The 22,387-nt window shown below is 36.6% G+C and overlaps 1 protein-coding gene across 1 annotated transcript in view; it reads right to left on the reverse strand.

Moving 5' to 3' along the window:
* Window positions 1-14,990: 14,990 nt before the first annotated feature.
* Window positions 14,991-22,387, reverse strand: part of TMX4 (thioredoxin related transmembrane protein 4) — a 108,780-nt gene continuing 101,383 nt past the window's right edge. Inside the window, exons 7-8 of the mRNA XM_044663400.1 lie at window positions 17,439-17,505; window positions 14,991-15,385 (exon numbers count right to left, since the gene is read on the reverse strand). Coding sequence (XP_044519335.1) covers window positions 15,081-15,385; window positions 17,439-17,505 — 372 coding nt within the window. The 3' untranslated portion in view covers window positions 14,991-15,080. The remainder of the gene's footprint in view (window positions 15,386-17,438; window positions 17,506-22,387) is intronic.

Here is a 22,387-nt window from a genome sequence, read left to right on the forward strand (position 1 = left end):
CTATTACAATTACTACTGCTATTCTTCTACAATTACTACTACTACTACAATTACTACTACTACTAACTACTGCTATTACTACTACTAACTACTACTACTACTACTACTAACTACTGCTATTACAATTACTTCTATTATTCTTCTACAATTACTACTAGCAACTACTTCTTCAACAATTACTCCTCCTCCTCCTACAATTACTGCTACTACTGCTACAATTACTACTACTACTACCAACTACTACTACTACAATTACTACTACTATTTCTTCAACAATTACTACTACTACTACTGCTGCTGCTATTATTTGACATTATATGATTCAAAAAGCACTTCATAAATATCTTATTTAATACTCACAAGAGCTCTAAGAGGTAGATGTTATTATAATCTCCATTTTATAGAACAACAAATTGAAGCAGACAAAAGTTAAGTGACTTGTCCAGGGCCACATAGCTAGTTCCTCTCTGAGGTTGGATTTGCACTCAACTCTTCCTGACTCCAAATTCAGTGATCATTGTGCTCCCTGCAGCCATATTTCAGTGGCACAAATGACCATCTGGAGAATGGCATTAAACTATTAAGTATGTGCCTAAAAGGTAATTTCTTGCCGTGGGAAGGTTGGGGGCCTCCCCCAAGGTTAACCTGAGGTCCTTTGTAAGACACTGCTTAAGGGCTCCCCATGTGTCAGAGGACGGGAGGACCCCGGAACTTCTTACCACAGCAACACTTACAATATCTAATCGGTCTGCAGGTTGGGTCACTTGGCCTCTTACAATCTCCTGGGAAACTTTCCAGCTTTGTCGCCAGGAGGCCCGATGCAGCCGGAGGACTCTGACTCTTACCTCTAGCAGAGCCCATGATCATTAACCCTCTCACTGGAACAGACCTCTATAATGTGGAGTCGCTCTAATGTAATTCTGTCCTGAGTAATTGGCCTCTTTTCTAATGAAGCTCTCCAGCCGCCGTCCACATGGATGAAAGGCTCTTTAAATCTCCTTAATGAGACCTTTGGCGTCTCAGCTTTCACCTCAGCAGCCGACGATGGCAGAATGGAGTTCTCCAATCTCCTCTTGGTCTCATCATATTCTCTAAAATGATGGTTGCTTTCCAAATTCTCTGCAGCACCTGAGCAAAATCTGCCAGCAGCCTGTTTCACCCAGGAAATCCCTTAGTGACCAATATTCTCCCTTGTTTGGCTTGCTGCCTTTGGAGGCTAAATGGTGAGGTGCCACATGGGCACAGAGATAAGCAAATGTTCAAGGCCTGATTCCTTTTCTTATCCAGGACACTGTGTTATGATAAAACCATATATATGGAGGCCTTGAGGTTTGAGGCTAGGCAACCGTAGAGCAGCCAAACAGAATGACTGTGCATTAATTTTGTTTTGTATTATTTCTGTTGACAGTACCAATAACAAAGGCAAGAATGTGAGTCAGGAGTATAGAGGACAATATTCATACTCTCTTTTGCTTAATATTTTGCTGAATTTCATTCATTTGCATGGCAACCTAGAGATAATTTGGGGATTGAAATGAGCTCCTGTAGCCCAGCTCCCATACAACTTTGGTGGGTTTTATTGGCAAATCCCCTTGAAACTGTTTTTTTTTTTTAAATTGAAATAAGGAATTAAATAAGCGTGATGAGGAATTTCTAACCCTAAATCAGATCCTGTTCTTGATCAATGGACTGCAGATCAACCTCAGATATAAGAAGTTAAAAGAAGAATTTATTCTTGGATTGCCCTGCCTGGACTCTGCACCTCAGACTTGGCTAATGGAGAGCTCACAAGCTCTAGCACAAAAGAGTTGTCAGCTTGCCCTGTTTATCACCATATACCCGCAGGCAATAGTCAGATGGTTAGCAGATAGCTCTAAAGTTATGAATCCTGGAAAGTCAAAGTAGAAAACAAAGGCCAGAAGTGATCACAAAACCAGTGGCAGGCTGGTGTCATTAGAGGATGGTTTTCAGTCCTACAGCGTCAGGGATAAGAAATACCCCAGTGTATGAAGTCAACAAAGCATCCCCATAATGGAATTTGCCCTGGCCCCAGGGGTTCAGGTAGGGTGTCTCCCCATCTTCCCCAAACACATCTGCTTCCTACAGATGTACTATCCGTGTATGGGCCTAATTGGAATACCCTCTACCACAGGTATGTTTTTACACACTTGGGGTAGGGAGTATTCTATTTGCATGGAAGGGAGCAGATCCTCTTGTTACTATTTTTGCTGTACTATTTCACTAAATTTTTTTTGTTGTTATTGTTGTTTGAATTAATGTGTCTTTTGTCTGTCTGGGAAAAGCAAATATATTAATGGGGTCTTGTGAGCTATGTTTTTCTATGAGTATTGACTTACAAAGTATTTTAATCTTGGGATCAAAGAATTTTAGATATAAAGCAAAAGAGACTTTAGAGGTCTGTAATGGATGATATTTTAATGGATAATATGATGATGATGGTAAAAGTAAGTCACCAGGGACCTGGGAGCCAGTAACTAAACTAGCAGGAGATTTTGGAGTTAGCTGATAACAGAGATGAGCAATCTCAGCTGAGATGCCCCGTGAATCTCCACTGCCAACTGCAGGCTCCTTTAAGGTGTTGAATGGGTGGCCCCTCCCTGCTGAAGTAACTGCCTTCCTATTGGGTGAGAGCAGAACCCAGCAGGAAATGGGACTCTACTTCCTGGCTATAATGGAGGCTTGTTTGAGTTTGAGAGAGACAATAAAGAAAGATGATAAAGCATATTTTACATATATGTGTGTATAATTAGAAAGAGAAAATTTTAAAATGAGGAAGTTTAAACTGTGGAAATAAGAAAAAATATAAAGGCTAAAAGTATATTATCTAGTGAATTTCATTATCAACCAAATCTACAGCCTTCTTGAAACAAAAATATGAGGAACTCTGCAACTAATTATTGAAATTACTGCAGAAACAGACCAAAATACTATATGTTTGGTCTCCTGATCAGTTCCCAGATCTAAAAAATAAAAACAAAATGCAGGGAAAAGGCCCAAGGGATTATTTGCATCCTATATCCTAACCATTTCTGTGGCCAAAGCCAAACACCTATTTGGAATCATGGAGCTCTGGCTTTCACAACTCTTTTGGAACTTCTTGCCAGTTGGCTTAACACCTAGTTTTTTAAATTACCGATTTGCAGGAAACCAAATCAAAAGAGTATTGCCCAGCTAAGTTACATATATTTCCCTCTCAGTAATTTTAATTTCTCATAAAGCATGCTCTTCCACATTTATCTTTCCTCATTAGCTTTTCTTCTAGCTTTAGTGTTTTTCCACCAATCTCTTGATGCTTCTTCTCTCCTCCTGCCCAGATGAAGATTAATAAAAGTGTTAGTTGGCCCAGGAACCCCAGATTTAAGAAGCCTCAAAGCTAAACTTTGCTTTACAAATTATATTCTAAGTAGACCTCTGCTTGGAGACATTCTAGGAACTCTGTGGATCTAAGGCCCAGCTCTTCTTTGCCTCCCCTTCAGGCAGAGCCACACCCTTTGGTTTATGCAGAAAACAGGAGGAATTAGGCCAATCCAAGGATTCTTAGCCAACCCTTTTATTTTTAGTAGGGTTTCTGAAATTTATCTGGATATGGAACACACAAATTACTTGGCCTCACCAGTTCTCAACAACAGGAAAGGGGTATGTTAATGAGATTTCAGTATTTATTTGAGGGATAACAAAGTTTTTCAGAAATTAGATCAAGTTACTCTCTTTTTACAGCAAGAGATTTCCCTAAAGGCAAGTCAAGAAGGCAGGTGATACATAGTAAAATTTCCCAAAAATCATTTGCAATAAACTAAAATAATATTATAATTGCATCATATACCTGACAAAGAGTTATTTATTCTTACCCCATGTTTTTAGGTTCGGATAAGAAAGGGGTGGTTTTTCTGATTCGCACGTGTGCCCCTCTAGGCTACACAGCTCCAGCTAAGGCATAAAGATGTCAAAATAGCCTCAGAAACAAGCTCTTTCCAAAAAGAAAGAAAAAACTCAGACAATTAGAATCTAAAGTTGGAAAAAACTCCAAAAACCATATAATCCAACGTATACTTGTACAAGAATCTTTTCTAAAGCATATCTAAAACATGATGTTTTTAGCCTTTGCCTTGGAGGTCTTCACTAAGGGGAACCCAAGACTTCCTAGTGAAACCCATTATTCTAATGTCTACAAAGTTTTTTTCTTACATGAAACTTTAAGTTGCTTTTTTTTCCAACCTCTGTCCATTCCTTCTAGTTCTGTCCTTGGAAGAGATACAACAGAATATACAGAACTATTTCACAGATTAAAAAAAAATTTTTTTAACCCTTACCTTCCACCTTAGAATCAATACTTGGTATTGGGTCCAAGGCAGAGTGGTAAAGACTAGACAATGGGGGTTAAGTGACTTGCCTAGAGTCACATAGTTAGGAATTATCTGAGACCAAATTTGAACCCAGGACCTCTCATCTCTAGGCCTGGCTCTCAATCCAATGAGCTACCCAGCTGCCCCCTATTTCATATATTTGAAAATAAGTGGGGGGCAGCTAGGTTGGCTAGGTCTCTAGTTTATTAATATTATTCAACATACAGAACTGAACCCAGTTCTCCAGGTAAAGTCATGTTAGGGCAAAAAATAGCAGGACAGCAGATCACCTTCTCATTTAGGCAGGGAAAAGTGCTGAGCCTGGAATCCGAGTTCAAATATTTACTAAGAATAGAATTTTATGTTCTAAGCTATGGGAAAAAGAAGACAAATACAGAAGGGCACCCTTTTGGGATTTTCTTAGCAAAGATACTGCAATGGTTTGCCATTTCCTATTCCAATTCATTTTATAGATAAAGAACTGAGGCAAATAGGGTTAAGTGACTTGCCCAGGGTCTTACTGCTAGAAAGTGTCAGATTTGAACTCAAGGAGTCTTCCTGACTTGAGGTCCAGGAATCTATCCACTGTGCTACCTAGCTGCCCTACAATTGCAGGGTAACTTATTCTTGGTTGTTAGCCAATATATTTTACCTTTTAGAATATCTTGTTTCAAGATCTCCTCTCATTAAAGCCTCTTATTCAGGAAATCATCTTGGCTGGAAGTCTCCTTTTCAACTGGGAAAGATGTTTCTGGTGTCATGTTATGGTGCCCTATTTATTGAAATTTGCCAGTGATTTAAATGAAGTGTATATTTTATAAAATTCATCTCTTAGCACAGACAGATTTTGAGAAAAAAAAAAAAGAAAAGAAAAATGGTGTGGACTGTCTCATTCAATTACAAGTTCCCCCTCCTGCTGGGGTTTTCTTATAGATGATAGATGACTGTTAGAGATGTAGAGGAAGGTTTTAGCTTGGGTATCCTTTTTAATTCTGAGATTGTTTTATTCTCAATATATTTTATTCTCTGCCATTATTAAATAAATAGGGAATTTGTCACATAGGCATCCACCAAAAGGGACCATTCCCAGGTGATTAGGAGATTAAACTTAGTCTGAGAGGAACAAATACACAATTCTTAGCAATAGTAGTGTGCCTTGGAAATTCAGCCGAAGTTCACTTCTTTGATGTGTTTTGTGTCCAAGATTTTGGAGTTGCATTCTGTGATAATACGGACATACCCCATATGAACTCCTGCCTTCCCCAAAGACCAAAATTATATGAAACAAAGAGGTAAACAAGAAGAAAAATCCAGACCCCAAGCTGAGCAAGTTCACCAGGGCAGTAACTGGCTGTTCTCTTCCTTCTGCTGTCATTGACCTCCCAAAAGATGGGCAATTTGACAAATGCATGCTCACATTTAATGTCACGCAAATTTAGCTGAAATACTTTTTCTTGCTGACAGGTAGAAATGAAGCCTCTGAAGTTCACCATCATGCTCATCCATATCTAAATTGCTTCATTACATTCTTGTTGCCAATAGAAACAAGCACCTAGTAACATCACTCGTGAGAATTTCCAGAAGAACAATAGGTAGCACATATATATATATATGTATGTATGTATGTATGTATGTATGTATGTATAAAGAGAGAGAGAGAGAGAGAGAGAGAGAGAGAGAGAGAGAGAGAGAGAGTTAGTTTTATGGTTAATAAAGAGCTTTACAGATATTATTTCGTTTGATCCTCACAGCAAGTCTTGGAAGTAGGTGGTATTACTATTCACACTTGACAGATAAGGAAACTGAGGCAAACAGGTTAAATGACTTGTCTAGAGTTACACAGCTGTTAAGGGAGGCTGGATTTTAAAACTACTTGCTGGCTCCTGGTCCAAAACTATCCACTACACCATTTAGCTTTTTCTTAGAACATCTCTCAAGCATTAATTTTCAATCTTGTAAGAAAAAATACTTTCAATTCCATCAGTAAGAGTTTGGGAAATATTTTAAAGAATTTATAAGTTGTTTTTTTTTCAAAAATGACATGCATAATATACATCTCTTAATTTTTTTGCTACAACTACAAATTTATTAATTCAATAAACTGCTAAGAAATGTTATATTCCACTTTTCATACCTCAGACATGCATACAAAAACAAGGAGGAACTTTAAAGTTTTGAAGAAATTTAAAAATTTAATATTCAGGACTGGTAATGTAAATTGTAAAGTACTTCAGTCCTTTAATGTTAAGTGCTTTCTCCTTTGACTAAGGAGCCTGCAAAGACTGCCTTAGAAACAGTAACAAGGAAATCCTGGTTTTCTAGGATTAGCCAAAATATGTAGAGAAAAGAATTCATTGTTTCCTAAATTTTTCTTTCACTAGAAAAGAATGATTTGCCAAAAAATAAAAAAATGCCAGACATAACTCCTTTATACATTTTCGATGAGAATGGCTCTAATTTTCCATTAGTTTTACCCATACCCCTCCAAAAAAAAAAAAAAAAGGAAAAAAGGAATACTCATTTCCTTTGACACAAATACCAGGGGAAAATAGTGTTTTTTATAAAACCAAGTGATGTAAAGATAGCAGTCTTTTGAATAAGACAGGTTATCTGGTGATTTAAGTTCCTCTGTAGAGGTCCAACCTTATGGCAGATGGTGATGTTGAAAATGGTCTTGAGGCAGGATGGGTAGCTAGGAAGGTCATGAAGAGAAGCCAGTGGTCAGAGTAACTCGAAATGGTAGGAAGGCTCTGGACGTAGGAAGGTAGTTAGAAGGCAGCTAAGAGTACATTTCTTCTAAAAAGGCCAATACAATTTTATACATTTATCTCATTTATCTCTTCACTATTATGGTACCTCAAGAAACTATTCTTGAAAAATGAGGTAGTAAGGCTCAAGCTTTGGCAAGTTGGTAAGTTCTATTGAGGTAGAAAGAGTTTAGATACAAGTCTGATGGGTCTATCATTGGAGGACCAACCTAGATGAATTTTTCAGAGGCCAACTGGACAGAGTGGCTAGAGAACAATTAAATGTGAGGTCCATAGCAATTCTTGAAAGTCATCTATTAAATGTTGAAGGAGTTATGCATTAGATTGGTGGAACGAGTTCTAAGACTGGCAAAACTACAGAGCTTTCAAAATTCTGAAGGGTCTCCTGAATTCATAGGGGCGTACTAGGTAGAAGGAAAGGCAAAACAAAAGGATTTGGTTAAATGTAAGTCTATTAGTTATTCATCAGGCATTCCAGAAAGCATAATCCACAGAGAGCATCCACGTTTTATAGATGGGGAAGTCATGGCTTAGAGAGTGAGCCAATGAAAGCTGAGTCAGATTCTTAGGTCTCTCGTCTCACAGCTCGGTGACCAACCTGATTTTCAGCTATCCTGGTTCTAAACAGTAAGTTGTCTAATTGGCAATCCGCCAAACACATATGCACATCTTTACATCACTGTGTTGTACGTCAGGGTTGTTGACCTTCCTTTGTACCTGCTCGATGCCCATGCTTGCCGCTCCAGTGCAAGGAAAGTGTCTGGGGCAGTTGTCCATCTCTAGGATTGGATCGTGACTGAGGCACCTCGAGCAGACTGGAAAGCCTGGAACAGAGCCAGATGTCTACTCCAAATGCGGCATCACTAGCTTGCCAGAGGAAGTATCATCATTCTTAGTCCCAACCCCAGTTAATCTAAAATGGTTAGATGAATAGGCTGCGTTTGGGCTAATCAGAAGCCTTGGGCACTGGGGCTTGCTGGAATTTTAAATATATCCTTGGTCAGAATTAGACCATCCAGAGTCACAGCAGAAGAGATGTATTGGGGAAGGGAAGGAGGAAAGGAAGAGAGAGAGAAGACAGGGAGCACCAGGAGGTAGAAAGGAAGCTAACCTGGGAAAGGGAGAGGACAAAGAGAGAGGAAGGGATGAGAAAAGGGAAAGGGAGGAGAGAGGAGGGAGGAAAGAGGAAGAAGAGAAGGGGATGGGGAGAAAAATTCAGCTATCACTGAATGGTAAAAGTCAATTTTAATTAAGCCAGCATTCTACAGTATCCAATAGACTGAATGTGATGTGGAATCTTTCATACAATAGTAATATGTTTCATCTACAGTCTTGGAAATAACCATTACGTTTTGATTTAGTAGAAACTGTTTACAAGCAATTTTTCCACTACAAAATTAAATTAAAATGAAAACAGAATAAATAATGCCATATAACAATATGATTATCTCAAATGATTTATGTTTTATCAGTGAAGCTTCAGAATTGTATTTTGCTTTCTTTCTTTAGTTTTTTACACATGATTTGAAACTATAAAAAAAGAAGTACATCATAAATACATAAGATTTACACAAAGCACCATAAGGAAAATCAAACATTAAATGTCACTTGCATTAAAGAATCAAAAGTAGCCACAAAGAGTTTAAATAGTAAATTTATAAGGTATTGCAATACAAATATGCAATAGCATGTCTGCTGAACTTTAGTATAAAAAGACTGCATTTCCATGAAAAAGCTGTATAACATAAATAGCATTCAACCTTTATAGCCAATACAAAAATGTCAAAGCTGCATGATTCACACACATTAGTTACCTCCAAACTTTCTTTAAGAGTAAGTAAGCCTATTAGGAGAAAGCTTAGTTTATGTATTTCACATGCTGGTAATTATTAATGATATTAATGATATTAACAAAAGCACTTTTCCCAAAGATCTCCTATTGCTTAGTCCCAATCAATCATGTAATAATACTTAGTATTTTGAATAAGTTGATTTATTAAATAAATTAATTTTACATTTCAACTTTTCAAAATAAGTTGTGGTTTTCTCAAGTGAATCAAAACACATGAATGAGGTAAACAAAATATAACAATAAAATAATGTTTTCTGTTGGCACAGATGATAGAGGCAAATATTTTTTGAAGACCTTGGCAATGTGGCAGATAGAATAAACTACTTGTGTATAATACTGGCAGCAATAACACTTCAATATTATACTGAGATGAAGGATACCAAAAAAGAAATAAAATATTAATTTTAGAATGAAGCACCAACCTACATCTTTTCCCTCTCTACCCTGATTTGCCCTCTTATGATACAATCATCCATCCAACAAATCATATACTTAGCCTCTCTTCAGCCTTTACTATCTTCTAACTCTTTAAATAACTCTTCCCCCACAATCGCTTAAGACAGCATTTAATAAGTAAATTTTATGTTTTCTCTAATACACAAAGTCATAAAATGTCAGATGATTAACACTGACTTTGGAACACAAAACAATCACACCTGCCTTGTCTCGCAATTAAGTGGTAGGTTGGAATAAATGCAATTTTGCACAACAAAGGCAGAAATCCTAGAGAAAAGTAACAGTTTCTTTGCTAGCAAGTAATTTGGAACTGTCTTTTGAAAGCCAACCCTGTAGAAACTACAAATAGCTGATATAACATTTATTTTTTATTTCTTTATATAATTTTAATGACCTACAAAAAAGAGGGTGATCAAATGAACTGAAAATAAACAAAGACTGCACTTCAAGGTTTCTATAAGGGAATGATACTCACTCTCTAATCTTTCTTTAAAGCTTGAAGTGAGGGTGGGAAAAGGAAGGCTTATTTTACTGTTTCAAGGAGAAAAATAGGGAGAAGTGGTTCATCCATAAATCTAGGCTTAAGCTATGAAATTTGAAACAATAAGGGAGAAAGACAGTTTGAAGATTTTCCAAGAAGTATTTGTTTTTTCCTGTCACCACTTTGAAGGGCTGCAATCCCCATTCCAAAAACACCCTATCACTTACTTATCATATAAAATTGCATTTTATGTAATCACTATTTAATAAATAATGACTCCTTTCTTATTCGGGGGGAAAATACATGATTATTTTGTAATTTTAAAAATGAAAAAAGCCAGTTTACATACATGTGTGTATACATATATGTGTAAATCATTTTTTAAAAAAATTAGTATCACAGAATTTAGAGCTGAAAAAGGCCTTGATTGAAATGAATGGAAAGCATTTAATAAGCACTTCCTCCATACCACACATTTATCCTATGTTAAGCACTAGGGTTACACACAGAAAATGAAGTTCGTCCTTTTCTCAAGGAGACTGCATTCTGGTGGCTCCCGTGGCTCTCGTGCCCACGCCTGTCACAGTCACTGGATTCTCTACACCTCTAAGGCTGAACCTTCTTCCCTCCCCACTTTTTATCCTATTTTTTGTGTTTCCTTTCCCCGGTGAGAGGGCAAACTCCCCTTCCAGAGGATATTTCCATTCTCAGCTCTCGTACAGTGCTTGGCAGACAGGAAGCACTTCTGAAAAATGCTTGTTGATTTGCCATTGTTGAACTACAACATGTGGCTCTCAGGGCAAGTGGAAGGAGTTTCTGGGCTCCCTCTAGCAATGATATGGGTGAGGATTCAGTATCTAACCAGAAAGACTAGAAGGCTTGGGGGGGGGGAGTCAGTTAAGGGGGAGAGAAGATAACTGTAGCTGGATATTAGTTTTTGTTGAGTACGAACCCATTTATTTTACAGATTAGAAAAAAAAATACGATTCAGAGAAGTTACAAGTGATTTGCCTAAAAATACACACATGGTAGGTGAGAGAAGCAGCATTTGAACCTACAATCCAAATTCAAGACTTTTTCACCTTTGGAGAAATTCAGTTTTTTTTTTTTTAACATGTTGATTTCTCTCTCTTCCTTTTTCAAGTAAAAATTATTTTATATTGATTTTTTTCCTTGATTAGGTTTTGGTGAATTTGTATAAAAGGAATGACTTCATTAAAAGCAGATGCAGTTCCTGGCCAGCTAAACCAAATCATCTTGACATCAACTCAACCAGGCATGTTTTACAGACAATGCTTAGAAATCTGTAGATCCAACCACAGTTTCATATTTATTGTACTAGAAATAACTATGCCAAAGTACTTCAAAAATGGTTTTCCATAATGTAGTCATTTTTGAGTAAATTAATATAATACTTTAAAGTATGGATAAGAAATAACATCTCCTTAAATACAATATGCCACAACTAGATATATCCACATGATTCTTCACCATTATACTAATAATTATCTCCCTGTTCTGCACCTACCAATTTAAATAATGAATCAAAACATAATTTCAATTGTTCCTCAAATAGAGAAGAAACAATACCCCTAAAAACAACACTATCTACCTTAAATGGTGAGAAAATTAATAAATAATAGTGTATATAACCTCAGGTTTTTTTAAGTGATAGCTTTATTTTTTCCTCAGGATTTCTATTACCTCCCCCTACCCCCCAAAAAAGGAAAGAAACATCTTCTGGCCCATTAAGGAAAGTTAATATTTTAGAATTAGGGCTTAATTCTTAAAAATTTTACCATATTCTCTTCTAAACTGTTCTAACTCCTTTTTTCCCCCTTTAATTTTGGTATTTACAGAGAAAGAAAACTGAGTTTCCTTTTTAAACAAATAACTGTAATTTTAGATACAACTAGTTACTATCTTCAAGGTTAAAAAAAAAAAGGCAAGGTGGTTTGAGTAGGAATTATAGGGAACCAGATTTCTATTAATTGATATTTCTTATTCAGAGCTACCCAAGATAGGAATGGGCTAACATGCAAAGTATGGAGCTCCCATTGCTAGAAGTATTCAAATAGAAGTTGGATGACCATCTCTGAGGTGTGTACAACTGGGATTCTTTTACTACACTGGGTGGGAGGCTCACCTCTCTCTTCCAACTAAATTTTATGAGTCTATGATTTCATTTTTAGGACTCCCATTTTCACCCCACATTCTACTAGGAGACTTTAGTCTGCTTTAAACATTTAGCACAGAGCATTAGCAAGAGCAAGTAATGATCACAAACCTCTCTGAAACTCAAGAACCTCATCAGCAAAGTGCGGATATTGGACCAAAAGACTATAAATTTCTTCTTGTTTTAAATTCTACGATGTATCTATCTCTCCATTCTGCCTTTTTAAAGGATAATGGCCAGGTTAAAGAGGAGAAAGTTTTGATGGTTCTTAAATTATATATTTTCAATGCATTTTTAATTCTGAGAGAGTAAATATTGGATCATTGTACTAAAAATTCATTTCATTTATCATCACATAAATATTTTTAAACTATACTATTATAGATATAGAGTAAAGAAAGACCTGGAAATTATCTACTCTGGCCTTTCATCTTATAGATTGAAGACCCTAAGGCCCAGATATAGATAATATAGTTTGCCAAAGGTCACATGGGTAGTATGTAGAAAACCCAGAATTCAAATACAAGGCTCTTTCTATAGATCAAATTTATTTCATATAATTAGAAAGCTCACTGATATTGGATACATGTAGTAATTACGAAAATGTTATCTCTTTCAGGGAAAGATAAACAGTAGTCCTGCTAGAAAAAAACAGGGGATAAATGAAGGTCCAACAATTTTATGATTTCCTAAAGCTCTTAAGGCTATATAACTATCTCAAGAATAAAAGTACTAAAGCTTCAAAGTGTACCTTTCTCTAGGTTTTAAATAACTGGAGAATAGGGATCAAGTCTCTTTCTTGGGATATATTAAGTACCTAATATAACATTAACATTAGATATAACTGATCATCAAGATCACTTAATAGGAATCAAGCTCCCACTGGTTCCAGGGATATATGGATTTTCCCAAAAAAGAAGTAAACCTTTGATACGTATACTCTGATGCTTAGTAAACGTTTCCTATCTAGGATACAAAGGTTAGTCACATAAACATGGGAACACAACACTTAACTACTTTAAATCCTCTTTAAGATGTATGGAAGTCACTAAAATGTGTTTCTTATTCCTTTGAAAGAGTTTGTTTCTATATCTACTCTGTACCAGCAAAAATAAGAAATAAACACCCTAAACCATGGGATGACATAGGCTTAAAATAAAGCCAATAACTTCTTGGAATAAATACTTAAAAAAAAAATCTTTCTATCACTACCTTTCTCCTCATACCCTGCCCCTGAGGAAAGGGGATACTAAAAATAACAACAACAACACATGACTAACTCTAAAAGATGTAAACTAATCCCAGGATCAGACTATTTTAAAATAAAAACTAGTTTTGTACAAGTTCTGTAATACTTGCTTTCAACCATAAGAGGGCAGGGATTCTCAGAATTCCACCCTCATCTCCTTGTTCTCAACTCACCCAATGAAAGTGTAATCTGAATAGCCAGATGTATAATCAAATTCATTTTTAAAGGTGACAAGATAATTTCTGGATTTATAAAATCCTGCTCTTTCCTTGGATACATCCTGAGGTATCAAAAATAAGAAGGGGAGAGGGAGGACAGATGGCCCCTACCTTGAGGATCCATGCATGATTAGGTTCTTGATTTTCTCAAATTATTTCTAAAAAATAAATCAAGTATAAAGAAAGTTTTTTTTTTATAAAGAAACTAACCCCCGGGTACTTTTAATAACTCAAGTATTGAGAGATTCACAAAGACTCATTTCTTTGCAGGATTAAAGAGAGTTGGGGGGGGGGGGGGTAGGTGGGAAGAGCAGAAACCATTCCTCTCATTTCCTGCTCTAGATTTTCACTCATTCTTTCACCGGTCAGTCAGTTCACTAAAAAGGAAACCATAAGTGGTTTTTTAGTTGTTATGATTGCTAAAGTAGCTCAGATGGAGCCAGGGAGCTACTCTAGAGATGGAAATAGTACCACATCACACTGCAGTTCTCTGCACACGACTTGCTTGTATTGGCAAGCCTAAGAGGATTTACTGGCTTCAAAAAGAAGGCTTCTCAATGAAATATTTGAAATGGAGTGGGGGGGGGGGGGTGCAGGGGAGATTGCATTTTGGCTAAAAAAAAAAAAAAAAGTTCTTTTCTTGCTAAATGACCATTTCCTTCTGAATCTCCAAAGGTTGCCTGTTTTTTTCTGCTTTGCTTGTCAATATTTCACTGCCTGCGGTTTCTGGTGATCTACGTAAGCCCTTGAAGGCCGCATGAGCTCGGCTGATGTCATGTTAGCATCATCGCACGCAGCTCCTCAGAATACTCGGGAACGGAAGACCGCTGCTGTTGTGCACAGCGAGCCCCGTCTAAGGCCAGTCCCTGTCGTCAGGTGTTTTCAAAAGAAACATGGAGAAGGGAAAAAGAGAACTAAAAAGGGAAGGCTATTAAAGGTGCTTCAGGGAGCCAGTGATGAGAGTTAACCACCCTATCCACAGGTCTCTCCTAGGAAAACTTCAGGGGCCTCTCAGTTTCTATCTCCATAAATACCTATTGACTGACTGCATTGTCTGATGTTTTCCATGAGGATCCAAAAAAAAAAATACTCCAGACCAAATAAGGAAGGGAGACTTCTGCTCCAGTTCTTAGGGCACATTTTGTTATTGCTGATGCATGAAGTCAAGTATGCTTTCATCTCACGGGGCCCGGAACGATATTTCTGGAGGATACTAAAAGGGGTGATGATGGTCACCTACAAGCAGAACATCCTCACCCCACAGATGTTCACATCACAAATCTCCAATCGGAATAACAGATGTTTTTTAAGGTGATTGTCATGCCTAAAGGAATCTCCTTACTACATGAGGGTTACTGCCTTTTAGGATTAGATGTCTGATACGTATAAGCTTTTAAGAGAGAAGCTGGCTCATGCAGGACAGATTAAGAATTTGGCTTCCACTGCAGACCAGAAGAGCAATTGACACATTTCTTTGGTCCAGTTTGCTGGAAATATCTTTACAAAAAACGACTATTTAGTCATCAGCACCATGACTTTTGCGCTGCCTCACTGAACTTCCAGCCTCTTTGTCAATTAACTGTTGCTCTTCGGTATTCCCTCCAACGTCTTCGGCGTTTGGTGCTTCATCAGCTGCAGAGTCCTCCTCTTCTGTAGTCTCATCATTTGAATTACTTTTTTCCTCTTCCTTTTCTGAAAAGTCTTCCTTTTCTTCTCCCTCTGAAAGGTCTTCTTTCTCATCTTCATCTGAAAGTTCTTTCCTTTCTTCTGAATTTCCTAGATCTTCAACTGCAGGAGCTGCCTTTTCCTTTTCAATTGGCTCTGTAAAGAAAAAATGAAGTAAAAATAGCTTCTAAAAATGTACAATAATTAGAAACATTAAAAATGAGATTAAGCAGATTTTCATAAAATAATTCTGGAGGGATATTTGCATATTAACCAGTTTGTATATTATCCATCTAGCCTCAGATTCTAGCTGTGTGACATGGGCAACTCACTTAACCTCCATTTGCTTAATTTTCCTTCTCTGCAAAATGGGGATAATAGCACCTATCTGGCAGGCTATTGAAAGACTTAAATGAAATATTGTTTGTAAATTGCTTCATACAGTGTCTGGTAGACAGTAGGCACTGCATAAATTTTGTCTACTAACATTATCTATGTGAAGGTGACAACTGAACCCATGAGAAGGGAAGGAGTGTAATATAAGGGGTCCCAGGATATTTGCCTTGGATGATCAAAAGAAGGATTAACTAATACAGGAATGGTCAGACAGGCAGAAGGAAAACCAGAATCAAAAGTATACAGGAAGAGGGCTGGGCAATGTTTTTGCATGATGCTTAGAGGTTAAGGATGATGAAGACTGAAAAAGTCTTTAGATTTAGCAATTTAAAGATCATTGGTGATTTCTGAAGTGTCTACAATTCAGCAGAGTCATGGGGTCACAAGCCAAAATGCAAGACATTCAAGTGGATGAGGAGTGAATGAGTGGTGATAAAGCACATTCTGAATAGGTGATTTGCAGTGAAAAGGAGGAGGATATGGGATGTTAGCTCCAAGGATGGCCAAGGTCAAAGAATTTATTTTTCTTTTAATGGCTAGGTTAAAATTTGGCACATTTATAGGTGATGGGGAAAGATCCCCTGGATAAGGAGAGAATGAAGATGAGAGAGATAGAGGGAATTCTAAAAGAGGCAAGCTCCTAAAGGAGACATGAGTAGATGTGATCAAGAGTACAAGTGAGGGTTATAGCTTTAACAAAATGATCCTCCTCTTCTCCTGACACTGAAGCACAAAGAGAAGAGTGAAGAGAGTTATGAAGTGTGGAGGATTGGTAGGAGATCAAAAAAGGATGTCTTTAATCTTTTACAGAAAGTTAGAGGTGAGCTTATCTGTTAAGAGCAGGGAGATGTAGGAAGAATTAAGGGCTTTGAAGGGAGAGGTTCCAATCAATGCACATTAGGCAGGAAGAGAGTCTCTTCCAGGCTTAAAAAATAGTGTGAGATGTGGAACTAGGAGAGCATAGACTGAAAACAAGCAATGGAAAATATTCCAATTTGTCCAGGATATAGGATAGAAGTGGAATGGCCTGATGTAAAACTGGTAAGATAGCTTGCAGCCAGTCTCTAGAGAGCCTTCAAAACTAGGCTAAGGAGTTCAAATTTTATTTAGCCAGCAGCCAGGGTGCACTGAAAGTTTTGGGGTAGTCATAATTATCAAAGGAACATCAAGGGTGGAAATTCTTAAGACTCCTTAACAAGCTGTATAAAAAGTGTTAAGAATATGGCTTAGATAGCATTAGAGTCACACAGTCCTGGATTTAAGTCTCGCCTCTGAACATGTGAGCAAGTAATTCAATCTTTTTGGGTGACAGGAAAAATTATAAATTCCAAAAGAGTTCCTCATTGGCACCAATGGAGATAAGTTTTAATACTGGTAATTTCTGACATGAAACATACATATATACAAAAAAAAAGATTAATATACATTTTTCAGTTCCATTCTAATTATTATGTTGATCTCTGTTCTCACAAAACAGGAATATGCAAAAACACATAAAATTTGCTTATTGACACGTGCCTGTTATAAGAATGATGGAAAACAATCTAGAATGGAATAGGTGTTGAAATTTTGGAAACTAGAGGGATAATGTCCTCCAAATATAGTTAAATCTTAAGAGAAAATATTTAAGGATATTCTTTGCTCGTGGCATTTTTTTTCTTCTTAGAAATATATCCAGCATACAGGTGAATAGATTGGTTGATGGTAAAAGGATCAACTACATTTAAGAATGCAAACAGATGTCTTCATAATAATACAAAAGGGTACCACACCATTCCAAAGACATGGTATAACATGAGCTCATAATGCTTACCATCAAACTGATCTTTTCCTTCTTTTGGTTTAGGTGGACAAAGGCAATCTGCAAGTAAAACCAACATCTGAGGGAGAAAAAAAACAGAAAAGATATAATTTAGGGTATAAAAATGTAGCATTTAATATCCAAATTAGTCATATTATATATTGCTTCTAAAACATATTTCTAAATAAATGATCAGCAGTGATTAATGGTAAGAATATTTAAATATTTTAACAGCATCTTAGCTTCCCTGTCTCCAATCTCTTCCTTCTCTAATAAATACGTTCTATGTATGACTGCTCGAATAATCTTTCTAAGACACTACTCAGATCATTAATCTGTTTAAATCCTTTTAGTAACTCCCTCATCATTTATAAACCCAAGTGTGAATTCCTTTCCACATCCTGGTTCCAACCTCTCTTTTCAGGCCTATTTCACATGCCTCACCTTCTCCTATTCTGTGGTCTAGCCAAACTGCCACTCTTTCTCTTTATCCTCTTCCACTGATGTCTGTGCAAATTATCATGAATTTTTATAATAGACCCATCTACACCTTTAATTGTTGAACTTCCCCTTCTTCAAGGACCAATTAGATAGCAATCTCTTCCTGGAAGACTTTCCTAATCCCCTTTACTGTGAAATGATGTATTCCTCCTCAGATTTCTGATAGCAATTGGCTAATAGCTTTCCTTTGCATTGAGCACATTTGATCTGATGTTATGTTTAGGTAATTATGTTTCTGATCTCCTTTACTAGATGGTTCTCTACTGCCTTTCTGAAAAAGTTCAAACTCCTTTATCTAACATTCAAGGAATTTCTTCATCTGGGAGCACTGTCATTAGTTGAGCCAGATTCTTAAATTTCTTAATGTTTCTGCTTTGGTTCCTTTCCAGAAGCAGCTTGTATTCCCAATGCATAGAATGCTAGGTCTGGAATTAGGAAAATTCATCTTCCTGAGTTCAAATCTGGCCTCAGACACTTCATAGCTGGGTAATACTGGAAAATCCACTTAACCCTGCTTGCCTCAGTTTTCCTCATCTGTAAAATGAACTGGGGAAGGAAATGGCAAACCACTCCAGTCTCTTTGTCAGTAAAACCCCAAATGGAGTCAAAAAAAGAGTTAGACACAGTTCAAATGACTTAATAAAAAATAGAACTAAAAACAGCTCTGGGATTTATTATGACGATTGAGATAATATTTGTAGAATGTTTTGCTAACCTTAAAGAAATAATAAATGGCAACTACCATGATTGTTGTTGTTACCCTTTTTTATCCTCATTTTATACTTTATCTCTACATATATTCTATATACCATTCAAGCTAGACTACGTGCCATCTCTCATCAAGCCCTCTTCCCTCTTACCTGCATCTGTTCTTTTTATCATGCTATACTCTATGTTTATAATATCTCTATTTCTATATTACTTATCTTTTAGAGCCCAACTCAAATGCAACCTCCTCTAAAGTATTCCTGAGTTCCCCAAATGCAATGAATTTTCGCTCAAAGACATAATATCTTGTGTGTATCTCTCTTATGTAATTAACTTATATTCTTTTGTGTTACAGTTATTGGTAGTTTGTCATATTTCTATAATATATGCTATCCTCCATGAAGCCAGAAACCATATTCTAGCTAAACTTTGCCACTCATTCAACAGAAAAATAAATATTTGCTGAATTGAATTGAAAATGAATTACTCTAAAATTCAACTCCTATACTTGATCTTGTGATAATGAGATTAAATCTACCTTGCCCATTCTCAAATCTAATCACCAATAGTATAAACAACTCCACTTAATTCTCAAGTGGGGAGGTCTGTGACCCACTTGTGCAAAAATGGGTGATGAATCAGAATTGACTGACTGCCCCCTAGGCAATCCTAAGAAAAAAGTATGTTCTGATTGGACACGTAAACTAAGAGGAAGGCACAGGACCTGAAGAAACTCTTCTTGTTTGTGACTTGGACTCCAAGGAGCTCTGCTTAGGACCCTGACACCTTGGTGAGTGAAAAAGGCTGACTGACTACCTTAACTTCCCTGGAGGTACTAGTCTCTGGGAGGCTCCCTGTGATTGGAAGAAGCCCTAGTGGCTAAACCCCTTGTTAATTGACTTTTAGACTCTCTGGCTGGACCTCTGGAACCCTGCCAAAGTAAAGCCCAGACCTGAATACAAATCTAGTTTGTTGAGTTAGATCTCTTACTGTACCTTTTCCTTTCTCTACTTCCACTCTCTCCTATATTTTGTAAATAAATTACTAAAATCATTTTAAGAACTGGTATTTATTCAGTTCCTTGGCAACCACACCTTTAAATATTAATATATCCAACCAAAAAAACCCTTTTTCCTCTTACAATCTTTAAAAGCATGAAGACATGATTATGAACAAACATATATTCATAAGGAATATTTAAATGACTTAAGTTCTCAAAATTTATAACCACCAAAATTTCCTACTAAAACTTTTTTCAGAAATATTATAAGGCATTAAAACTTAATTAGAAACAAATGGGGAAAGACAGCTAATGTTGCATACTGAACTGCCCTAATAAATTATCTCTTCTCTTTATAAAAATATCTATGATAATAAGATAAAATTTACTATTTGCAAATAACCTTGCAATTCTTTGTTCTAGTTTTTTTTTTAACTGAATATTTTGTTATTTGGGGTTCAACTTACTCTTTGGTCATTTAATTATAATTCCTGCAAACAGTAAATCCATTTCTTTTTCATCCTTTGTTCCTAGAAAACTAGGGACAAAACTGCCATAGGGCAGGAGGTAAAAGCTAGGAATATAACATTAGAAATGGGATCATGGAAAATTCCTTGTTCTATGTGTGGGGCTTTATCTGTAAGATAAGGGCATGGAGATGATGTTCTTGAAGGCTATGTCAATAAAACATGAGTACCAGAAGATTGTACCATAATGGATTAATTTCAAATAAAATCCCAGGTACTGATCATTCTTCATTCTGTGAGTTAGCCTTGCTAAGTATTCTTAGGCACATCACAACATGATGAATTCTTTAGCCACTGAAACTTGTGAAATGACAACCATACAAAAAAAAAAGTACAAAATGGTCTTCACACCTGCATTATCATTCCCCCTCTATACTTATGATGACACTAGTAGAATGGCAATACCGAAGACTAAAGGTTTTAAGAATCACAGAACTTTCACCAATGATAAATATGTACTATATTATAAATATGATGTATTTATCCAATACTAAAAGAACTGACATTATATAAGAAGACCTGAATTATATCAATCAGAGGTCTGCCTATGATTAAAATAAGTCTCAATGAACAAATATTTATTAAATACCTATTTTATGCCAGACTTTATGTGAGATTCTGGAGATAAAAATACATAAGTCAGACAGTAATTTGTAGAGTTGGTTTTATCAACTATCCAAAAAAAAAAGAAGAAAGAAAGAAAGAAAGAAAGAAAAAAGAACATCATCTCATGGTATACTTAATCATCTTGCATTGTAATGCTCACGATAAGTAACCGAGGAAACCACCATGAAGATGATTTATAGCCTTACTTCAATGTTTGTTTCATATAAGAACAGAAATTCTAAAAAGGACTATCCAATTGAATTCAAGGGCCATCTTTTTAACATCAAAATTCTTCTAGCGGTGCTTTATGATTGAAAGTAATACAAATCTTCAATATCTGAAGAATTAAAGTTGTGGATTACTCAAAAGGCAATAGAGGTGGATGGTGGATAGTGTTTGTGGGTATGCTAGAACATATTACCAAATAGATGCCATGCAGAAGAAGCATAAAGAATATTATCTGAGTGAAGTATGATAGAAATGATGAGGTCCAGAAGGGTCACTGAATTAGGTAAATGATGTAGTGACCCCCACATATTCCACTGGCATTCACACAATAATATAAAAAAACTGGGGGGGGGTAACTCACCACCTTGACCAAACCCCATTTGGAGGACTTATCATATAAATAAAAATTACAGTGATTAATGATAATACCAACAGCAAGCATTTATATAGCACTCTAAGATTTACAAAGTACTTTACAGAGATTCTCATTTTATTCTCACAACAAATTTGAGAGATTAATGCTATAATTATCCCCTCTTTATATATGGAGTACTGAGGCAGGAAGAGATTAATTGACTGTTCCAGGGTCAGAGAGTTATGTGTAAATGGAATTAACTCTAGCCATTCATAGCTAAACTCTTACTTAACCTAGGCATAGAAATGATTTAATTCCTCACCTTCCTTAGTGGGGAGGGGAGACGAGTTACCCACACATGACAATAAGTAACAAATCAAGAACAAGGGACTGCCCTTTGGGCAGTCCAAATCAGTGTAGAGACTGCCATTTGTCCACTTGAATTAGAGGTGGACCCACGGGAAGTGACGAGAGACACCATCTCTTTAAGTAAGTTGGTTACCTCCTGTGGAGGCAGTTCCCGCTATGAACTTGGTGCTACTGTCACGTGGGTAAGTTAGGCTGACTTCCTTGGCCTACCTAGGCCGCTTCCAAACTTTACCTATCTGGGCCTTGTGGCTTGCAGCTTCATTTATTTAGCTTTTTAAACCTTCTCTCTAGTCCAGGCATAACCAGGTCTGGACTAGCCTCTCCCTTTCTCTTTAATCCTATACCTTCACCTTCCTAGTTGTAAATAAACTTGCCTTAACCCGATGCTGACTTGGGTCTGATTTAATTACAGAATCAATCTGAACTGTTGATTCCTGGCAGCCACGTTTTAAATACATATCTATAAATACCCTAAATTTCCCTCTTACATTTAAAAGTAACTGAAGTTGGATTTGAACTCAAGTATTTCTGTCCCTAGGCCCAACAGTCTGTCCACTATATAACCTAGTTGCTCTTCTTGGAAGTAATACCCATATCACTGAGATCAAAGAGCCACTGAAATGTCAAAGTAAAATGAATCGTCGGACCAAGAAAGCTTCAATGCAAA

Source organism: Gracilinanus agilis, chromosome 2 (assembly GCF_016433145.1).
Source record: "Gracilinanus agilis isolate LMUSP501 chromosome 2, AgileGrace, whole genome shotgun sequence".
NCBI lineage: Eukaryota > Metazoa > Chordata > Mammalia > Didelphimorphia > Didelphidae > Gracilinanus > Gracilinanus agilis.